The sequence below is a fragment of the Barbus barbus genome (assembly GCF_936440315.1).
Source record: "Barbus barbus genome assembly, chromosome: 4".
Lineage (NCBI taxonomy): Eukaryota > Metazoa > Chordata > Actinopteri > Cypriniformes > Cyprinidae > Barbus > Barbus barbus.
Genome location: NC_136732.1, coordinates 28,229,931 through 28,251,160, shown reverse-complemented (window position 1 = coordinate 28,251,160; position 21,230 = coordinate 28,229,931). Strand labels below are relative to the sequence as shown.

General features: G+C 39.8%; 2 protein-coding genes across 5 annotated transcripts in view; both read left to right on the top strand.

Moving 5' to 3' along the window:
- The first annotated feature begins 1,379 nt into the window (after window positions 1-1,379).
- Window positions 1,380-14,828, top strand: LOC306868883 (uncharacterized protein). Of its 4 annotated transcripts, XM_079415335.1 has the most exons (11): window positions 1,380-1,567; window positions 2,112-2,165; window positions 2,315-2,437; window positions 2,582-2,658; window positions 5,483-5,583; window positions 5,671-7,995; window positions 8,095-9,351; window positions 9,456-9,538; window positions 12,639-12,947; window positions 13,474-13,602; window positions 13,707-14,828. In XM_079415335.1, the coding sequence occupies exons 2-11, from the start codon at window positions 2,112-2,114 to the stop codon at window positions 13,845-13,847; spliced, it is 4,599 nt and encodes a 1,532-aa protein (XP_079271461.1). In that variant the 5' UTR covers window positions 1,380-1,567; the 3' UTR covers window positions 13,848-14,828. The 4 variants fall into 4 exon arrangements, with proteins under 4 accessions (XP_079271461.1, XP_079271459.1, XP_079271460.1 ...); XM_079415333.1 differs by having other exon boundaries at window positions 5,671-9,351; XM_079415334.1 differs by having other exon boundaries at window positions 1,386-2,014; window positions 5,671-9,351.
- A 2,474-nt stretch (window positions 14,829-17,302) lies between these two features.
- The window catches only part of LOC306866290 (transient receptor potential cation channel subfamily M member 5-like), a 30,016-nt gene continuing 26,088 nt past the window's right edge, over window positions 17,303-21,230 (top strand). Inside the window, exon 1 of the mRNA XM_079411383.1 lies at window positions 17,303-17,587. Within this exon, the coding sequence (XP_079267509.1) occupies window positions 17,525-17,587 (63 nt within the window). The 5' untranslated portion in view covers window positions 17,303-17,524. The remainder of the gene's footprint in view (window positions 17,588-21,230) is intronic.

Here is a 21,230-nt window from a genome sequence, read left to right as displayed (position 1 = left end):
CAGAACACAAGATCTGATATAAATTGGTTGGATCTAGATCCAACTCCTCCCACCTTACATTTACCGAAACCTACCCGTCTCCACCCCCTGATCCCTAAACCACCCATCCCCACCCCTAAACCTACCAATCTCCACCCCCTAGATGTAGATCCAACCCCGCCCCCTGGATCTTTGTTCTGCAGTGAGGGGCTACTGACCATCCCTGGTCTCCTCATCTCTTTATGCGTGTAACAGAGTAGCCTGTGATATTTATTGGAAGTTCATTCAGGTCTTTCCGTCTGTATGGGTTGTGTAGAATATGGAAAACTGTTTGATTAATTAAATTAATGAATTTTATACTAGTGTGCATGCTACACCTGTGTAGACTACTTTTGAATCTTTCAACAGGCGTCATGATGAGGAACAGCACCCCCTTCCTGCGGCAGACTGGACCGGCTGCTCAGAGAGGAGAAGAGGCACTGTCAGAAACACTAGCAAAGAGAGGCATTGTAGAGCAGAGCTGTCATTTCTACTGTGACTATTACGACCTGGAGAATTACTGTAACACATAGACAGTCTGCTGCATGCACTTCACCTGAGTAATAACTTGCATTATTTAAGTACTGCAGGTCTGGGATATGGTAGGCCTCTTTGGATGATATTAATTATGAACAGCAGTGAATGAAGGATCGCTCAAAATGTTACACAATGGGCATGTTTATGATTAAAACGTTTGCATATGTTGAAAAAATGAAATCTGACTGTTTTTGTATGTTTTTGTATGTGTTGCACTATACAAAGGGTAGGATGTTAGGATATTGTAGGCATATTTAATTATTATTATATTCCTGTGGGTCAAACAGCGAAAGCATGGCACACCAAAGAGATGGGCTTGATTCCCTGGTAATGCATGAACTGATAAAAATGTGTAGGCCTACCTGACTAATAAAAAATAAAAGTGCATAAAAAATGAGAGCATCATTGAAAAGTATTATAGAAAACAATGCAAATCTTTATGACAAAAAAAAGATACAAAGCGAAATGTTTTCAAGCGTGAACGTTTAAGACTTTTGTATGAGAAATTAACCATAATTTAAAGACCAATTTTAAAATCAAATACTGTAATATTAAACTAATAATAGTTCTAAATAGCACTATTTCAAAATCACTTGTGTATCAGGCTTAAACAATCACCATATTAGACCATCAATAATCGACTACAGGACATTTATTAATGAATACAAATGTTAATGTAATGTGCTCATTTAACCCTAAATTATTTTCTAGATTTTCTACTTTCTGGTATATATATATAACAAAGAAATTTCCATTCGCCTCTGATTTGCATCGTCGCCACAGAAGTAGCCTTTGATGAAAAACATCATTTCCCATAAGCCCATGCTGGCAGTTTCACAGAAGGGGAAGCAAAATGGCGGAATCGGATGGGATGGGCCTCTTATTGTGCTCCATAAAGAAAAATGTTTCTTGCCTCTGCATGTCGTTTTAAAGTTAACAAAAACACTGTGGCGGGTTTTAGCAGCTCATCAGCTTTGGGATTCATCAGCCGGCTCATCTCTGCACTATAAAGGTAAACGGCTCTCATAGCTTGTCTAACTTAGCTAGCCAGCTAGCCCCTGTGGACGGCAAATTGTAGGCTAAAAATTATTGCTGCTAGCGCAAGAAGGTTGCTCAAAACGAAGCACAGATGAGAAAGTCAGCTAGTGATACTCAGTGCATTCAGAATGAGACGTATAGTATTGGTGGCTATTAAATGACAGTTAACAAGTGAGTACATGGGCAAACACTGCAGTGGAGCACAAGATAGCATCGTCTCTAGCATCAACTTACATCAGTCTCATTCACTGCACACGATCAGAGCTGTCACAGGGTCTGGACTCGAAGACACAGCGTTGAATGTCAATACAGATCAAGCTTTCTCATCAGTTTACTCGAGTAATCAAGTTCCTCTGAGCGCTCTTCAAGTTAAAGACAGAGATTCAATGCAGAAGTAGTTTTCTCCCATCTCTCAGCTCAGGTATGGCTATCATTACGGGTGAACCTTTATGATGGCTCAGATATGATGTTTCAGATCTAGGGTATTTATTAACCACAGTGGTGTCTGCTGTGTGTAGATGGGAACAGATGGACAGGCTGAAAAGGACAAAGGAGAAATTGTGCCAGGCAAGGTAAGTGTCATATCATCTTGTTAGTGTAGGAGCAGGTTGGATAGTCACTGTGACCATGTATATATACTGTTGACAATGAGATTAAGATTCAGCATGCCCAGCACTCTCTGCTGAATATGCTTAATGTCTTCTGTCTTGTCTTCTTGTAGTCACAATCTGAACAGTGTCCTGATGAAGAGGAGGAAGTGGAGTCTAAAGTAGACAGAAGGACAGTTGGCTTAAGATGTTTCCAAGGAAACAGAGAGACCTCCGAGGATGAGCCTAGTGAACTGGTAAAATTATTTAGGCAATTTGCATAATTGTAAGTTATTAAGTTCAGTCCTGTTACATGCTTTGTCTGGCTGTAATTTATCCTGTTTGAAATCAGTGACCTGCGTTGACCCTTGAATCATTTAATTTTTGTTACATTCTTGCAGGGGGCTGCTGTTGTTACTTCCTCTGAGCCTGTGTTTCTTGTGCCTCAGCTCAGCTCACAACCTCAGTACCTGGACTGGTAAGAGCTTAATTCAGCATATACAGTTCAAAATTGAGCATGATAGCACCAAAATTTTACTTGGTTATTTACTTTGAGGGATGTGAGTGTTTTGTCTCAGTGATGTACTTGTTGATTGGTTGTTGAAGCGGTGTTTAATTGTCTTTGAAAGGTGCTGGCCTATAAAGGAAAAGTGTAGTACACATTTTATCAAAAGTTTGTTAGACTGTCAATTCAAGTCAAGTCACCTTTATTTATATAGCACTTTATTCATGGGTTTCAGTCACGTGACTTCTTTGTTGCGGCCGCCATCTTTAGGACCTTGCGTACTAATGCGTAGTCTCTCATTGGTGATCATAAACCAAAATAACACTTCGACAACGAAAAACAATGTGTTTTTTATAGATACTTTGGGATTAGATCCTTATTCACTGTCAAGCGAACTGCTGACTCTACTAAAGTCTAGTGAAAACTTACGAATTTGATGTTTGTTGATATTTACATCTACCTCATACACAATCCCTCTCCGTACACTTGGGTCAATTACAGTTAAATTTTCACCTGCCAGAGACTTACCCATCTGCCAGACTTAGCCCAGTTTCATTTCTATATCTACTGTACTGTTCATTAATATTTCATTTAAATTTGATAACGTTACCTAGCCTAAACATTTACTTTATTTGTAATTATATAGATTATAATACATAAATAATTTGACTTAACATAGACATCTCATTATTATGAAAGCAATTTTAACGTCCATTAAAGAACTGGCTTGATCAAGCTGGCATGAGGTAAATTTATTTACACAATAATTTATTTACAAAACCAATTACAGCAAAAAACAGCAGTTATACAAGTGTAGATACACTATTTAACTTATTGCAAAATTACCCATGCATTTACTTGAATGAATGAGGTATTTATATATACACTTGGACTGTAACATTTAATAAATAAAGGTTAAAACATTAAAGATTTAAAAGGTGTTTTGAAAAACACATTGGTGAATGGCAGAGGTTTGGAATTAAACATTTTGTAATTGACAAAATAATTACCTAACTGTTACAGTGAATCATTTTTAAAGGTAATCAGTGAATACTGTTCTTGGTTGTTGGTCATTTTCCAAATCTTTTTCCAAAACTTTTTGTCAGGAGTTGTGGACATTGTGCAGCATGTCTTTCCACCTCTTAATCCAGTGAGTTCTTTGCTTGGAAGCTTTCATTTCTGCACCTGTAAAGAGCAAATAATGCACAAGTATCTACTACTAAAGGTCTAACTGAATGCACCAAACTGAATGAAAGCACATTCATTCATTCATGTATTTAAGCACATGTTGTTTGACAGGCTATTTACTTATTATTATTTACCCATTTAATTATAGCACATTAAGTGGCTGTTTCCATTATGATTGAAATTTAAAGTGTGTCTCATCCTAATTAAATAGTTTACCCAAAAATGAAAATCATTTACTCCCTTTATGTCGTCTACATGTGACAAACCTGTTGGTTTTGATTACTTGGTTTGAGCATCTTATTTTGAGTTCTGCAGAAAAACAAAAGTCAGGGGTTTGAAAAAAAAATGTGTGGGATTTGATGTAATAATGTAAATGATGACAGAATTCGGGGTTTACTATACTTTTAAGTAAATTAGTAGAAACACTTTTCAGTAGTCATCACTGTGCAGAAAAATAACAGTGAATGCCAGAATAAAATTCTTGAAAAATACACATTCGATAGATCCATAGCTTCCTGTTGGTCAGTTTGTCTCTTCAGTTAAGATTCCCCCCAATTGTTGCAGAAAACATTATATTGCATGGTATTATCATGGTCAGTGCAGACATTTACATGAACTTGCTTTCTCATCGACTCAAACTGCTCCTTGGTAGTCCATTTAGAGAAGTATAATGAAGATGATGTGGACTGTCTTGGACTCCAAGCACTGCTCGGTGTGCACAGGTGTCTGAGGAACATCTGCCATTTCTTCTTCGATGATATTTCACTTGGTTACTACAAAACATAGGTTAAAAGAAATTTGTGGCACATTTAAGAGAAATATTCAGTTATTCCTGTATGTCTCTACATGCTAAGTGAAGAAGCAACTAAAGTGGCCACAAAACTGTGATTCTGTGTTTTGTTATAGTCAGTTACATGGGTTTTGGTTGGTGAGCACCTGTACATATAAGTCTGCTTACATAGCAACTGTAAAAGCAGGACAGAGCTAATACAGGTGATCTCAGACATATTGATGCATATTTATTCGATTGCAGTACATTGTCATCATAAAAATCACTGCAACTAGCTTATATATTTAGTTAACTGAGATTATTTGAAAAGAACGTTCTTCTATAGAATTATAATACCAATAGTACAAACAAATCATCTTCACTCTAACATTCTTGATATAATTACATTCAGTTACATTCATAAAAATAAGAATGTGGAAACTAAAAGTACAACCCTTTCTCCTTGTATGCGCTGGACCGTCATCATCCTCCTCTTTATTGAGAGTGAAAAATTACATCAAATCAAACAAAATTCAGTCAAAAAACCTTTCGTTGTTGTCATACTTCATGGTGTATTTCATTGGTGCAAATTCTGTTTGTATGGGAGAATATACAAATTCTGTTTGTATGGGAGCAGTTGGGGGTTCGGTGCCTTGCTCAAGGGCACCTCAGTCGTGGTATTGAGGGTGGAGAGAGCGCTGGACATTCACTCCCCCACCTACAATCCCTGCCGGCCCGAGACTCGAACCCGCAACCTTTGGATTACGAGCCCAACTCTCTAACCATTAGGCCAACAGTGTTACTGATAAACTTTAAACTCATATTTTTCTTCTCCTTTAGTGACTTTGATGTTGAGCTAACAGCAGAAGTGAAAGTAGAGAATGGCGCATCTCTCGCTTTGTTGACATCTGTTACCCCAAATCTTGGTTACCAGAAACCAGGTAGATTCAAGTCCATAGCTTGCCTAAGATAATGTAAATAGTACTGTGTGAACAAACTAATACCTTTTTTTTCATTGTCTTTCGTAGGATCCTTCTTAAATGTAAATTTTCACTTTCCACCATCTTTAAGGAAAAAGAGAGTTTCTATAGACAGTTTTTTGCCTTCAGGCTCTTTTCCTGGATGTTACTCAAATGTAATTCAAGCCTTGGGACAGATGCAACCGGCCACTTTGCTCAAAAACTCTGATGGGGTCATACAGATGGCCAAAAGCCCTCTCCCCTCGTCACCCTCCAACTCACCATCATCTCCTTCGTCTGCTCCCTCTTCCCCCTCCTCCTCCCCCTCGTCGTCATCTCCTGGTGGAATGGGTACAAACTACCATGAGGATGAGGACAGAGGCCATGCTGGAGACAGCAGGGTCAGCAAAGGAACTGGAGACTTTGTGTCATCCACTTCGTCATCTTTGGTGCCATCATCGATGCCTATGCCACCTTCTAATCCCTTACTCCATCCATCTTCATCATTCACACATCCATGCAATGATGGACAGAGGGAGAGTTTAGAGAATGACATGTACGACCCATTTCACCCAACAGAAGGCGAAGGGGAGAGAGATCGGGCGTCCTCTGAGGACGAGGAGGAAGAGGTTGATAAGTATGATCCGTTTGAACCGACTGGTTCTCCAGCCTCTGAAACAGAGGAGGAGAAAAGATGTATGGATGAGGAGAATGAAGGAGGAAGCAGCATTAATAGTGAAGGGAATGTTGTGAAAGCTGATAGAGCATTGGAAACGGGGACACCTGCTGGAACAGAGAGGGGTCCTCCAGATTCAACAGAAATTGATGCTCCATCTTCGATGTTCAATAATGTACCTTTAGAACTCAACAGCAAGCGATCTCTCAAAGATAGAATAAGGGAACAGGGAAAAAATCAAAGAGAACGGGGAACAGACTCCGAGCACTCTGAGATAGAAGAAGGAGAGATAGTTGGCGCCAGTGAAAGAGGAAGGGAACGAGTGATTGAGAGAAGGAGGGAAGTGTTGCTTCCATCTTCAAGCAGTCCCTCTTATCTTCAAGCTGGTGTCCCAAAACCTGAGAGGATCTTACGGGTGTTAGAGGGTGACGGGTTTGTATCTGTCCGTGCTGATGAAGAATGGGAGAGGGAACCAGTGGCTTCTGTGGGTGTCGGAGATTTAAGACGAAAACTGACAAGTAGGAGGAAAGAGAGGTTCAGATCATGCCCTTCTTCTGCATCCATATCACCGCCACCTGTCCCTGTTTTGCCCTCAGCTTCCTTTCCCAATTCTCCATCTTTATCCACTGATAAAGGGAGGAGCCACAAATCCTCCAAGAGTTCAAAGGACAGGGATAGACGCAAGCAGAAAGAGGGAAGAGGAGATAAGGAAAAGAGGAAAAAAAGGAAAGAAGAAAAGGAGTCAGGTGAAGGTAAAAGAGAAAGCAAAGAGAGGGACTGTGAAAAAAGCAGTGTAAAAGAGAACAAAGACAAGGATAGGGATAGGGGGAGAAGTAGTCGAAGTGATAGTCACAAAAGGAAAAAGAGACGCAGGAGCACTCCAGAACGTTCCTCCCACTCCCAGAACGCATCACGACACACACACAGTCAGAGATCCTGGTCCAGCCACTCTGAGGATCGCCACAAAGATAGAGACCAAGATAAAGAGAGGGAGAGAGAGCGAGAAAGGAACCATGAAAGAGACAGGGATGGGGACCGGTGGCAAGATGACAGGGATAGAGAGAGAGACAGAGACTCCAGAAGAAGAGATGAACGAAGGAGAGATAGGGATGAAGATATCAGAAGGTCAAGCAGCCGAGAGAGAGGCAGCACAAAGAGGAGCAGAGGAAGCAGTGACAGGAGAGACAGAGAGAAAGAGATGGTTAGAGAAAGAGATCGAGACAGGGACAGGAGAAGAGATATTAGACCTGTCGTACCCCCGTCCATTCAGGATCTCAATGGCTCTGATCTTTTTGCAATCAAACGTACCATCACTGTTACCACCACTACAACGACCACAACATTACCAGGTTCACCACGGCGCTCCCGCAGCCGATCCCAGAGCTCAGACAAACAACATAAGAGGAAGAAGAAGCGAAGGAGACGATCAGATGATGAGGAAAGAAAGGACGAGGAGCACAGGAGCAGATCTCGACCCACTTCCCTTACACCTCCTCGTTATCATGGATATGAATCGGACCGTCTCTCAGATCGTCCTGAGATAGACATGCTCTCCTTAGATGGGGAAGCACTAGATTCGGACTACCCTTCACTAGAGGACTCACCACTACTTCCTCCTCCTCCTGGGCCCCCTCTACCCAGTCCTAAAATTAAATCTGGAGCACCCAAAATTAGCCGACATCATCTAAAGAAGAAATCCAGATCTAGCAAGACAGTTGGTCAGTCTGAATCCACCTCTTCCTCTTCTTCTCATAGACCAAAAGCCAAAAGTAAAAACCTTCTGTCATCTCTCTCACCACCTCTTTCTGCATCCTCAGGAAACACCACCTCCCTTCAGCCCACAGCGTCTTCATCCAATACTAAACGAGGACGGAAAACTGGTAAGGAAAAAATAGGGAAGAAGGATGCCGGGCGTTCTGGCAGGTCCAAGAAGCTCAGTGGTGGTACCAGAAAGGGTAAGCTCCAATCTAAAGTCTCTGTTCTAGTGCGTGAAGGTGTTAGTAGCACAACTGGGAACTCTGGGAAGATGGGCCTTGATCTTCTGGGACCTGGTGGTGTTGTAAGTGGAGCTTCAGGGCCCTCAGTTGTTGGTGGGTCTATTGCTGTGGTTTTCCGCCGAGACAATGAGAGCCGATCACCGTTTCTTAAGCCCTGCTCAGAGACATTGGCCCTTCCAGGGAGAGGCAAAGACCCAAGCAAAACTGGGAAACAACGCAACATACTCGGGCCTCCGTCATCAACAAATCCGAGTGGACTTAAGTCGAAGAAGGCCAAGCCAAGCTCTGCTACATCCACGTCTTCATCTGCCTCTTCCCCTACTTCCTCACTGACAGCAAAGCGTAGGAGGAGGCCTGGAAAGAAGCCCAGAGAGAAAGGGATAAGTGTGGATGGAAGTGATTCTAAAGGTGTTAATAGTAATTGTAGCACAGTTGGTGGTGGTTGGCCTGGAGTAGCAACAGAAATGCAACCTTTGGTGGGAGTTGGATCCAAGCCATCCAGTCCTCCTTCAGCTCTTCCTGGTCCCACTCCCTCCTCTTCTTCATCATCCTCCACTTCCTCGTCAGCAAGTATTCTTCCTCCATCCTCTTCACCACCACACACATCCCCATTGTCTTTGCCTCCATCTCGAGATACTAGAGAGTCATCCCCAGACTCTCAAACTGTTGATAGTAGCTGCAAGACACCAGAGCTTTCATTCCTTTCGGAGGAGGGCCCTGGTCAGTCCAAAGCCTTGTCTCTCACACCCTCAAAGTCCCCTGCCAGCCCTCCCGGTCTGCTGTCATCGCAGATCAGGGGCGATACCATCTCTCAGTCCACTTCCAGTGCTAAACTTCTCCCACCAGATGATCAGAAGGGCTCACCACCATGCTCTACTTCAACAGCTTCGGTGTCGGCCTCCATCTCTCATTCAAGTGCTCCTCTGGCAAATGACCCTTCTTTATCCTCCTCTTCTTCAGTGTCCTCATCTTCAGTTAACAAGCCACCCCCACCTCCACCTCCCCCCCCATCGGCTTCGCCATTACCCTGGAGTCTACAAACCGGAGTGGACTGCACTGCTGGAGGTGTTTTAGCATGTAAGTGTTTAATGCATGACTTTTTAAGTAATTCCCTTTTGATATGCATTTTGAATGTATAGTGGGATCAGAAGTCATAATGTTCTTCTGTTAAATCCCTTTAGTGACAGCTCTCCTTTTCAAAATGGAGGAGGCCAATATAGCCAACAGAGCCAAAGCACAAGAGTTCATCCAGGCCACAAGTCAGGTAAAATCTGTGATATTATTTAAGGGTGGTCACATTACACTTTTCGTTACATTGACTTCCAATCATGTTAATGCAAGTTCAGGAGACCGGAAATGGAAGTTCATCTGAAGAACTTTCCAAAATTCAAGTTTTGTGAATTCTGACCATCAAATTCGTACCATGTGAAGACGTGGCTAATAGAAGATCGTTACATCATTAAAAGAAAGCAAGCAAACTTTAAAAATCCAGGTTTGCAGTGTTACATAAGTAGAGTAATTATGCATTTTTTTTATATGAGTGTGTGACGTCATCTCGTTCTTTGCAGTGTCTGAAAACAATTTGCATGCTTTAAAGTCTGTAGTGTGACTGCCCATTTATTATTTTATGTAATGTTGTTTTGTCACATTACATAAAATGATTCCAGAATAATTCTGTATCCTGTTTTAAAACCACTCTACCAAAGGCCTTAAAGGGTTACTCCACCCCAAAATGAAAATGTTGTCATTGATCTAGTCACGAGCCTCCGGGTTTTCATCTAAAATATCTTAAATTGTGTTCCGAAGACGAACAAAGCATTTACGGGTTTGGAAGGACATGGGGGTAAGTGATTAATGACAAAATTTTCATTTTGGGGTGGAGTAACCCTTTAAATCTAGCTGATTTACTTACTTTTAAAGTGGTCATCGGGTGCCCATTTTACACAAGTTGATATGATTGTTTAGGGTCTTAATGAAAGTTCTGTAACATACTATGGTTAAAATTTCTCAATGGTAGTGTAAAAAACACCTTTTTAAATCTGGCAAAATCAGCTATCTTCAGCACGCTGATCTAGTCCAGTGAGCTCTGCTGACCCCGCCCCTCTCTTCAGTGGAGTGACGAGCAGATCATAGATATGTGTAGATTCCCTATTCGACCGCTCCAGATACGTTGACTCGTCAGCCATCTCGCATTTAACAATCAATGAATATAGATATACAGTGGTGTGAAAAAGTGTTGGCCCCCTTCCTGATTTTTTATTTTACTGCATGTTTATCACACTTTAATGTTTCAGATCATCAAACAAATTTAAATATTAATCAAAGAGAACACAGGTAAACACAACATGCAGTTTTTGAAAGGAAAACAAAATCCAAATCCACATGGCCCTGTGTGAAAAAGTGTTTGCCCTCCTGTGCATACCTGTGGTTTATCACACCTGAGTTCAGTTTCTCTAGCCACACCCAGGCCTGATTACTGCCACACCTGTTCGCAATCAAGAAATCGCTTAAATAGGATCTTCCTGACAAAGTGAAGTAGACCAAAAGATCCTCAAAAGCTACATATCATGTTGAGATCCAAAGAAATTCAGGAACAAATGAGAGAAGTTAATTGAGATCTATCAGTCTGGAAAAGGTTATAAAGCCATTTCTAAAGCTTTGGGACTCCAGCGAACCACAGTGAGAGCCATTATCCACAAATGGCGAAAACATGGAACAGTGGTGAACCTTCCCAGGAGTGGCCGGCCGACCAAAATTACCCCAAGAGCACAGCAACGACTCATCCAAGAGGTCACAAAAGATCCCACAACAACATCTAAAGAACTGCAGGCCTCACTTGCCTCAGTTAAGGTCAGTGTTCATGACTCCTCCATAAGAAAGAGACTGGGCTAAATGGCCTGCATGGCAGATTTCCAAGACGAAAACCACTGCTGAGCAAAAAGAACATAAAGGCTCGTCTCAGTTTTGCCAGAAAACATCTTGATGATCCTTTTTGAATTTGATTACTTTTACGCCAGATGTAATGGGAACTTTTTGAAAGGTGTGTGTCCCATTACATCTGGCGTAAAAGTAACACAGCATTTCAGAAAAAGAACCTCTGAATGGCTGAAGAAAAACTAAATGAAGACTTTGGAGTGGCCTAGTCAAAGTCCTGACCTGAATCCTATTGAGATGCTGTGGCATGACCTTAAAAAGGCGGTTCATGCTCGAAAACCCTCCAATGTGGCTGAATTACAACAATTCTGCCAAGATGAGTGGGCCAAAATTCCTCCACAGCGCTGTAACGGACTCATTGCAAGTTATCGCAAACGCTTGATTGCAGTTGTTGCTGCTAAGGGTGGCCCAACCAGTTATTAGGTTTAGGGGGCAAGCACTTTTTCACACAGGGCCATGTGGGTTTGGATTTTGTTTTCCCTTCATAATAAAAAACTTCATTCAAAAACTGCATGTTATCATTCAAAACTTGTTATCTTTGATTATTTTTTTAATTAGTTTGATGATCTGAAACATTAAAGTGTGACAAACATGCAAAAAAAAAAAAAAAATCAGGAAGGGGGCCAACACTTTTTCACACCACTGTACAAGCGTATAACTTGCTGTTGTAGACGCACACAGTCAATGTGCTCAAATATTCGCAGACCGTTCCAAAAATGGCAGATGACTTGCGTATCACAGCCCATCAGTCGGCAATGAGGCATCTTGGTGTATATATATCTATGGAGCATACTAAACTTCAGCTGAGAAACTGGTTAACTAGCACATTATTAGGAAAGGTGATTTGCAAAGATTCATAAAAACCCTTCTACTCACTTCTTCTGTACATAAAGCTGGATCACGAATGATTCAGGCGAACATAGATGCATTTATGTAGATCAGGGATCGGCGCATTCACTTCAAAGCGAAAGTAATGTTAATCTTCTGGTATTCAGCGGCTCAGATGTTGGGAGTAACTGACGACTGCTATATTCATTATTAAATCCAACAACTAAACACTTCAATCGCTTAATCGGAGACATCTTGTTTCCCCTGCACCGGAGGCAGACAGCTCTCAGCTCACTCAGGGTGGGTCTAAGAGTAAGACAACCTTGTCAATCAACTCTCGTGGGAACGGTCTGTACAGAATTACTTCATTCTGACAGGACTCTCAGAACAGCCTGATTTGAGAGAGGGGATTTTAAAATAGGCATTTAAAAAAAAACACTGGGTGGATTTTTATCATTATAGGATGGATGTGTACACACTTCCAACACATTTTGGTTCAAACAACTTGTAAAGTGAATTTTGCATCCGATGACCCCTTTAAGTAAGTAACTTACTTAAAAGTGTAATAAAATTGTAAGATTCTCCCCTTTCATTTTACACAGATTCTCTCTCAGGCCAATCAGAACCAGTCACAGCCACACCCTTCATCATCATCCTCATCTGTCTCATCACAAGTTCCTCCACCTCCATCACATGCTCCACCCCCAGGACCCACTCCTGCCCAGTTTATTCTCCACAGCTCTGTCCCATTGGTTGGCTGCACCAAAACTCCTCCTTCACACTTACACCCTGGACTCTCAATGGGTGGAGGCTATGCTCAAACACCACCGCCTCCATTGCCAATGGGAATGACAGGGCCAACAGGGGGCAGTGAAACGGGTTGGGATAACGAAAGTAAAGACCCTGACAAGGTATCAGCACTTCATTTAACATGTTTCTCTTTGTTCCAGCCCACAGACAGGTCTTGTAGACAAGCATAGAATTATTTTTAGTCTATATATTTCTATATTTCTGTAATTTAAATCTGCAAAAAGAAAAAAGCGGTACAGCTTAGTGCAGAAGTAAATCGATTTAACAATTTAAGGTGCTTTAAATTTCACTTTAAAGTTCAGTTGCAATGTGAATGCAAAGTTTATGGTTTTTAATTCTAAGTTCAGTTCTATTGGCAGCATTTAAGAACAAAAGATCTTGCTTGATGATTAATATTTTTCTTGCTTTCAGTGTTACAGTATAACAAATTAATAGTTGTCTACAAATTAGTAGTTTGGGGGGGGGTTGCAACCCTATCTATAACGAACTAAATCGTAATCAATTACTTTTGGTTAGAATCTGAACTAAATCTTAATCAATTACTTTTGGTTAGAATCTGAACTAAATCGTAATCAATTACTTTTGGTTAGAATCTGAACTAAATCTTAATCAATTACTTTTGGTTAGTATCTGAAGAAGCTCCACACCCAGGAGAGGGCAGTAGAGGAAGTCAAATTGGCCATCAAGCCATACTACCAGCGTAAAGACATCAACAAAGACGAATACAAGGATATCTTAAGGAAAGCTGTGCACAAGGTAAATAAATTTAACTTCAAGATAGTCTTGATTTGCAGCACACAACACAGTGCTATTAATAAATATTTAGACAGATCATGACTAAATCTGTCTTTACCTCACAGATTTGTCACAGCCGAACAGGTGAGATAAACCCAGTTAAAGTGAGTAACCTGGTCAAGCTCTATGTCCAGAGGTACAAGTATTTCAGAAAGCACGGCCGCAAGATGGATGAGGAGGAAAAAGAGGACAGAGAGTCTGCCTAAATGCATTCCTCAACATGATTGGACATGATTTCTCTCCATCTGGTCGAGCAAGTTTGCAAACTCTCCTCCCCTGCACGTGTTTGGGCCCACCATGGCTATTGAGTGACAGTCATTTGTTATATTGCTCTGTTCCCCCTATGTGTTGATATCATGTAAACTTGAGTACTCCACCCTCCTTCCTGTCTCTCTTTCTTGTCTTGCTATAAATATGTATGAATATAGAAATGTGGTATGATATAAGGTATACTGAAGGCACTCTGAAATATACACTCGAGAGGGAGAGATAAAGATGGCACACACTTTCTTACACATTATGTTCAACATGTATATACTTTTAAGTACACTACATAGGTGTTCTTTCTTCCTCTCTCCCTTTCAGAGAAGGGTGCACATTTTAAATAGTCAGCTAGATTACACATTTATTACTATTGGGGTTTTGAGTGTGACAGAATGAATGAAAGAACTGAGAACAGAGATTTAACGTTCCCCGTCATATTTTCTTTAAAACTAGGATTACAAGTGCAACCTGATTCTTGTCACTGTGTCAGAGAGCATTCATTTGTAGAAGTGCAACTCAGACATGTGACACTCTTTCAGATTTTGAGATACCTATGGAATGGAGGATATTTATCGGTTCCATCTCATAGGACAGTGAATGTGTATATACATGGAACAGACTTGTTTGATGACGTTTGTTTTGTTTTTACTTTAATTATAAACAGCCGAATTTATCTGACAAAATGTCATCACTTAGCTAGAGAATTTGTTTTACTCCATCAAATCTTCACATAATATAACTGAGTTGGCTGAAGACAGTCAATGGAAGAGGTACTACAGTGTGTATATGAATGGTTGAGAAAAATGCATGCGTTTTGGATTTTATTTGTTCTGAAAAAAACTGTAGTGATTTCGAAGGTCACATGAGAGATAAACTTTCAAATTTTCCCTTCCAAATAAAGACGTTTGCCTCTTTTCTTAATCAAACCATCAGTTTTCAGCTTAAAGCTCCATGAGCAGAGTTCAACATTATTTGTGATTTATTTCTCCCAGTTTTAGGTGTACATACGATTTATCTAAAAGCTTTCCCTATTATTGCCCTTGATTACTGTGAGTTATAAACTAAAACCTTATGTTGTACAGATGTTACAGTTTCCCTCCTTACTATTATAAGTTATGTAGTAGATGGTGACTTTACATAAATGCAAACGGACAAATGTGAATATTTAACACAAATCAAATTTGCAGTGTAACTACCTCAAGCATCATACACTGTAAAAAAAAATACAGATAATGTCCTGGCAAGAAATTATCAGTACATTTTGAGTTTAACTACAAAACCTAATGCAATGTGTAATTCAAAATACGGTTAAGTCTTTCTAAAAACGGAAAATTGCTTCATATTAACACCATGCATTGGGCCATATTTTTACAGACTTTTTTCTTAGTGTACAATATTTCAAGTGTAGCTAGTGAGACAGTTCTTCATAATAGAGAGATTAGGGAGACTAAACATCAATGACAGTCAATTGTTAGCAATGTAAAAATATGTATAGCTTGAGGGTGAAAGCTTCCTTGAAATTAGCTGAGGACAAAACAAGGACTGTCTAAAGGTAGTATTGAAAGGTTTAATACTTCAATTGTCGATACAGATCATGAAAGATTTTTTTTCCAAGTGATTCTTCTGCATAATGTACGCCATTAATTTTAGATTGCAGTTTACATTTAAAAAAAAAAAACCTGTTAGATACATTACTCTTTTACCATTAATCGTGTCTTATTTTGGATGCATAAAATCTTAAAGTTGTTCTTACTGGAATTAAAGTACACCAATTTAACACTTATTTGAAGAGGTGAGGGCTGTTGTAAGGATGATCTGTTCATTTGTAGATGAGTAAATTTTAATCCTATAAATAATGCATTGTTTTGAATGAATGAATGAGAGATTTATATAGCACTTTTATTGTGTAGTACTGTACACCCAAAGCAATTTACAATCATATGAGGGGTCTCTCCTCAACCACCACCAATGTGCAGCATCCGCCTGGAGAGGAAAGAGAGTGATAGAGCCAATTCAGTGGATGGGGATTATTAGGAGTCCATAAGCGCCAGAGGAGGGAATTTGGCCAGGACACCGGGAATACACCCCTACTCTTTATGAGAAGTGCCATGAGATTTTTTAGTGACCACAGAAAGAGTTAGGACCCCAGTTTTCCCAAGTCAAACACACCTCTTTTCCCAGGGGACATCCCATCCAGGTACTGACCAAACTCCACATAGATATGTGGCTGTGGCTGATTAAGAACTGTTAAACATTAATGCAGTTAAAGCCTGTTAAATATTATACAACATAATTATTATTGCATTGCCTAATATTAAAATCCAGTTCTGAGAGTAGTGGAAATACGGTATTTAGTAACTAATTCACCTTTTCCTTTGTGTCTCTAAAGGGTTGCATATAGCCTACATGGTAGCAATAAAGTGGACAAACAGATTTGTGGACACTGCAGCTGATGTCCACCATCGTGATGACCTGTATTAACTGTATTAACCATTAAGAGAAATAGGTAGGCTACTATGATCTAGACCTCATCAGTGCAAAAGAAACCCCTGCACTTATAACGTAGTGAGTCCTTTTTCAGAGTTTTCCATATTGTTTCATTATATCCTTCATTATATGGTGGAGGAAGCAAAATGTTTATGGTTTATTGCAAAGTGTGAACATTCACGCCTCTTCATCACATGTCAAATTAGTGCATTTCATTTCGACATGTACCAATAACACTGAATCTGATTTCACACTAAATTTAAAAATTAATCAGGGCTTTCCTGTTATTCAGAACATGTTTATATTCCCATTATATGGGTTTATAGATTGGACAAAATACTTTGAAGATTTAAAACATATTCTTTTTTTCACAACATTACAGGTAGGCTATTTATAAAATGTTCACTCCGTCTTGTGCATCCTATTTTTAAGTCTTTATTTCTTTACTTTTAATTTCTTTCTAAATGTCATTCTTCTTTCTAGAGACAGAGAGTACCCTTATATATTTGGGAGAATGAATAAATATTTGAATCTCACAGGTGAGAGCTTAAGACCCATCCAATGATTTACTTCCTGGAGCTCAAACTAACTTCAGTCAAACCAGCATAACTGGCCACGCCGAAATGACATCTTAAGGTCAATAGTACTTCAAAAAGACACGCCTGTAGGGACGTGAAAAAGTGGAAACCTCTTCTGATAACCAGAAGCGTGCGGTTTTTCAGTCTTCATAACGAGATAATATAGCGGGAGTATATCATCACAACAAACGGTAAATTTACCCATGTCTTTGGTTACAAATCACAGTTTATCTGCAAATGTGCGGTTTAAAACAATGTGGTAAACTCTCTCTTATCATATACATCTGCTACTGCTCTTATCAAGACCGCATATTTGTTTTCCCTGCCCACAGCTGTTTGTTTTGTTGGTTAAATTCAACAGCGCAGAGCATCTCGAGCTCGTGCTGGAATGCGTCCAGAGGAGTCCGTGTGGGCGGGGCTTTCAGATTCACAGCTTCAGAAAAACTTTCATGAAAATCTCGGGAATCCGGTTGATGGCAAACTAGAGCATAATTGCATCTAGACTCCCCATGGATCTCATCTGAAGGATAATTGATCCCTAATAAGACGGAAAGATGATCAAAATGAAGAAAATCGAGAACGAGAATGGAGGAGAGAGAAAATCCGAAAAAGATCAGGTGTGTTTGATACATTATTAATGTAATAAATAGTGTTATTTGTGAAAAGTCATTACAGTTTGTCTCAGTACGGAAGCAGGATGGCCGTTTTTATTGTTCTTGCTTTGTCAAGTTAATTTTTAGCCTGGTAATATTTATTTTGCCACTGCATTATAAGGTAATAAACGTTTGAAACGAGGTGGCTTTCCATACTACACGTACAAAGAGCTAACTTAGTTAGTTGTAAAATGACAAATGACTGATAATAGTCCTGTATAGACACTGCAAAAAAAAAAACAGACGTCCGGAGTCAGTGCAGGCCCTATATGTAGGCTACCTGTAAGAAGTTGAATGACAAATCTTATTTTTCTCAAGTTTCCATACCATACTTTGATATTTTCTTGCACCGCTGCGTATTTGTTCAGTATCCAGTGGACTGAGAACAATAAAAGCAGAAGCAATTAATCAAAGGCAGAGTCCTCCTGCTGCCACTGCTAATGAATTTCAATAAGCCTCCATTTTAATAGGCTAGCCTATGTAAAATGTATTGTACCTTAATATGCAGCAAATGTAAACGACATGCAAATGTAATAACTGTTTAATGGCCTTTCCAATCAAATTTGGATTGTATATTATATTATAGGAGAGTGAAATGAAAAAAAAAATCAAGATGAAGATGGATGATAGCATGTTAAAAGTAAAAACATTGTCAAATTACAGAGCTATAGTATATTTTGTCTTATGCAGAATTATCATCCATTATAAAGTAGCCTACATTACAGCTCTTATGTTGGATAAACAAGCATGCTGTTTGTAGTGTTCATTTAATTTTAGCAACCTAAGAAGATAAGAAGTATTTCTCTTTATATTTTGTTTTAAATGCTCCAAAAGGTTTTATTATTATCTAAGCTCAGCATCTGTTTTAATAATCCAAAGTTTTGAGACTTTCCTAATACAATTATCTAATATGCAGTGTCTTCACCCAGACTAAAGGTTTTTATTTTATTATAAAATTATAGTTAAAACTACGGACCCCCTAAAGGGACATTGGCAAAAAATAAAAAATGAAGACTTTCACGTGCGCACGAGAAACGTTTCGCGTGCTCACGAGAAACTATTGCATGTTCACACGTGCTCACGAGAAACTATTGCATGCGCACAGGTGCTCACGAGAAACTATGCGTGCGCACGAGAAACTATTGCGTGCTCACGAGAAACGTTTAGCGTGTGCACGAGAAACTATTGTGTGCTCACGAGAAACTGTTGCATGCGCACGTGCTCAGGAGAAACATTTAGCGTGTGCACGAGAAACTATTGCGTGCTCACGAGAAACGTTTAGCGTGTGCATGAGAAACTATTGTGTGCTCACGAGAAACTGTTGCATGCGCACACGTGCTCACGAGAAACTATGCGTGCGCACAAGAAACTATTGCGTGCTCACGAGAAACTATTGTGTGCTCATGAGAAACGTTTAGCGTGAGCAGGAGGAGAAACTTTCGCGTGTGCACGAGAAACTATTGCATGTTCACACGTGCTCACGAGAAACTATTGCATGCGCACAGGTGCTCACGAGAAACTATGCGTGCGCACGAGAAACTATTGCGTGCTCACGAGAAACGTTTAGCGTGTGCACGAGAAACTATTGTGTGCTCACAAGAAACTATTGTGTGCTCACGAGAAACTGTTGCATGCGCACGTGCTCAGGAGAAACATTTAGCGTGTGCACGAGAAACTATTGCGTGCTCACGAGAAACGTTTAGCGTGTGCATGAGAAACTATTGTGTGCTCATGAGAAACGTTTAGCGTGAGCAGGAGGAGAAACTTTCGCGTGTGCACGAGAAACTATATTGCGTGCTCACGAGAAACTATTTCATGCGCACACGTGCTCACGAGAAACTGTGTGCGCACGAGAAACTATGCGTGCTCACGAGAAACGTTTAACGTGTGCAAGAGAAACTATTGCGTGCTCACGAGAAACTATTGCGTGCTCACGAGAAACTATTGCATGTGCACACGTGCTCACGAGAAACTATGCGTGCTCACGAGAAACTATGCTCACGAGAAACTATTGCATGTGCACACGTGCTCACGAGAAACGTTTAGCGTGTGCACGAGAAACTATTGCGTGCTCACGAGAAACTATTGCATGCGCACACACGCGCTCACGAGAAACTATGCGTGCTCACGAGAAACTATTGCTTGTGCTCACGAGAAACTATGCGTGCTCATGAGAAACGTTTAGCGTGTGCACACGTGCTCACGAGAAACTATGCGTGCTCACGAGAAATGTTTAGCCTGTGCACAAGACTATTGCGTGCTCACGAGAAACTATTGCATGCGCACACGTGCTCACGAGAAACTATGCATGTGCACGAGAAACTATGCGTACTCACGAGAAACTATTGCATGTGCACACATGCTCACGAGAAACTATACGTGCTCACGAGAAACTATTGCATGCGCACACGTGCTCACGAGAAACTATGCGTGCTCACGAGAAACTATTGCATGCGCACACGTGCTCACGAGACACTATTGCGTGCTCACAAGAAACTATTGTGTGCTCATGAGAAACGTTTAGCGTGAGCTAAAAAATGTGAGGTTTTCACAAAAATGAGTTCATTAAACCCTCTTCTAGCTATCCCAATGCTCCAAATAGTAATTAAACATCTAACATGATCTTTATTTGTACGTTTTCTGAGAGGAGTACCTTTCATATGCTCGCTTCTGAACGACTGCTGCTTCTCACCATGTTGTAGGTCTATTTATCTATTGATTAAACTACCGTTTATTTGCATCTTTGTTCTTATTTTTAATAACCAAGATAAAAAGAAGAAGCTTTATTGTGATTAACAATATAGTCATTATTATTAAGAAAAGAATTAGAGGAAAATATGCAACGTTGCTTGGTGATTCTGCTTTGTAATCTTTAACACGATTTTTCTCGAAATCAGATCTGCTGCCTGCCTCTATTGCCTTTAAACGGCTGTAGCTCAGTCATTTTTTGTCCAATTCCAACAAGTCGTATATCATTTTTGAAGGTATTTTAATGGAGAATGTGAAACTAAAAATAACTACTTTTTGAAAATTTGCCATTCCGACTCATTTTGCCAGCACGGGTCACTTTTTATTTTTTTTATAATTATTACTTTATTTTAGTTAGGATTTCAATAACTGTTTCATTTTAATTTTTCATTTATTTAGAAATTTCTTTCTTTCTCTATTTGCCTGCATGCCTTTATTTTCGTTAAATACAGTTCTTAATACAACATATTTTACTGTTTAAACATGAATACAATATTTGTTGCATTTAAACTGGTTTAACAAGTATTTTAGAAGTATTGTCACACATAAAACTTTGAAAGCCAATTAAATATGTATATAATCGAAAGTGATTATTTTTTGATAATTATTACTTTACTTCAGTTTGGTTTTCAGTAACTGCTGTTAGTTTCGTTTCATTTTCGTTTTTTTATTTCATATATATATATCAAAATGCGCATGCGAAAGTTTCTCGTGAGCATGCAATAGTTTCTCATTCTCAAGCGAAAGTTTCTCGTGTGCACGCGAAAGTCTTCCAATTTTTTATTTTTTTGCCAATGTCCCTTTAGGGGCTCCGTATAAAACAGTTATAGGCAAAGTAAAATGATTTTGAGTACTATAA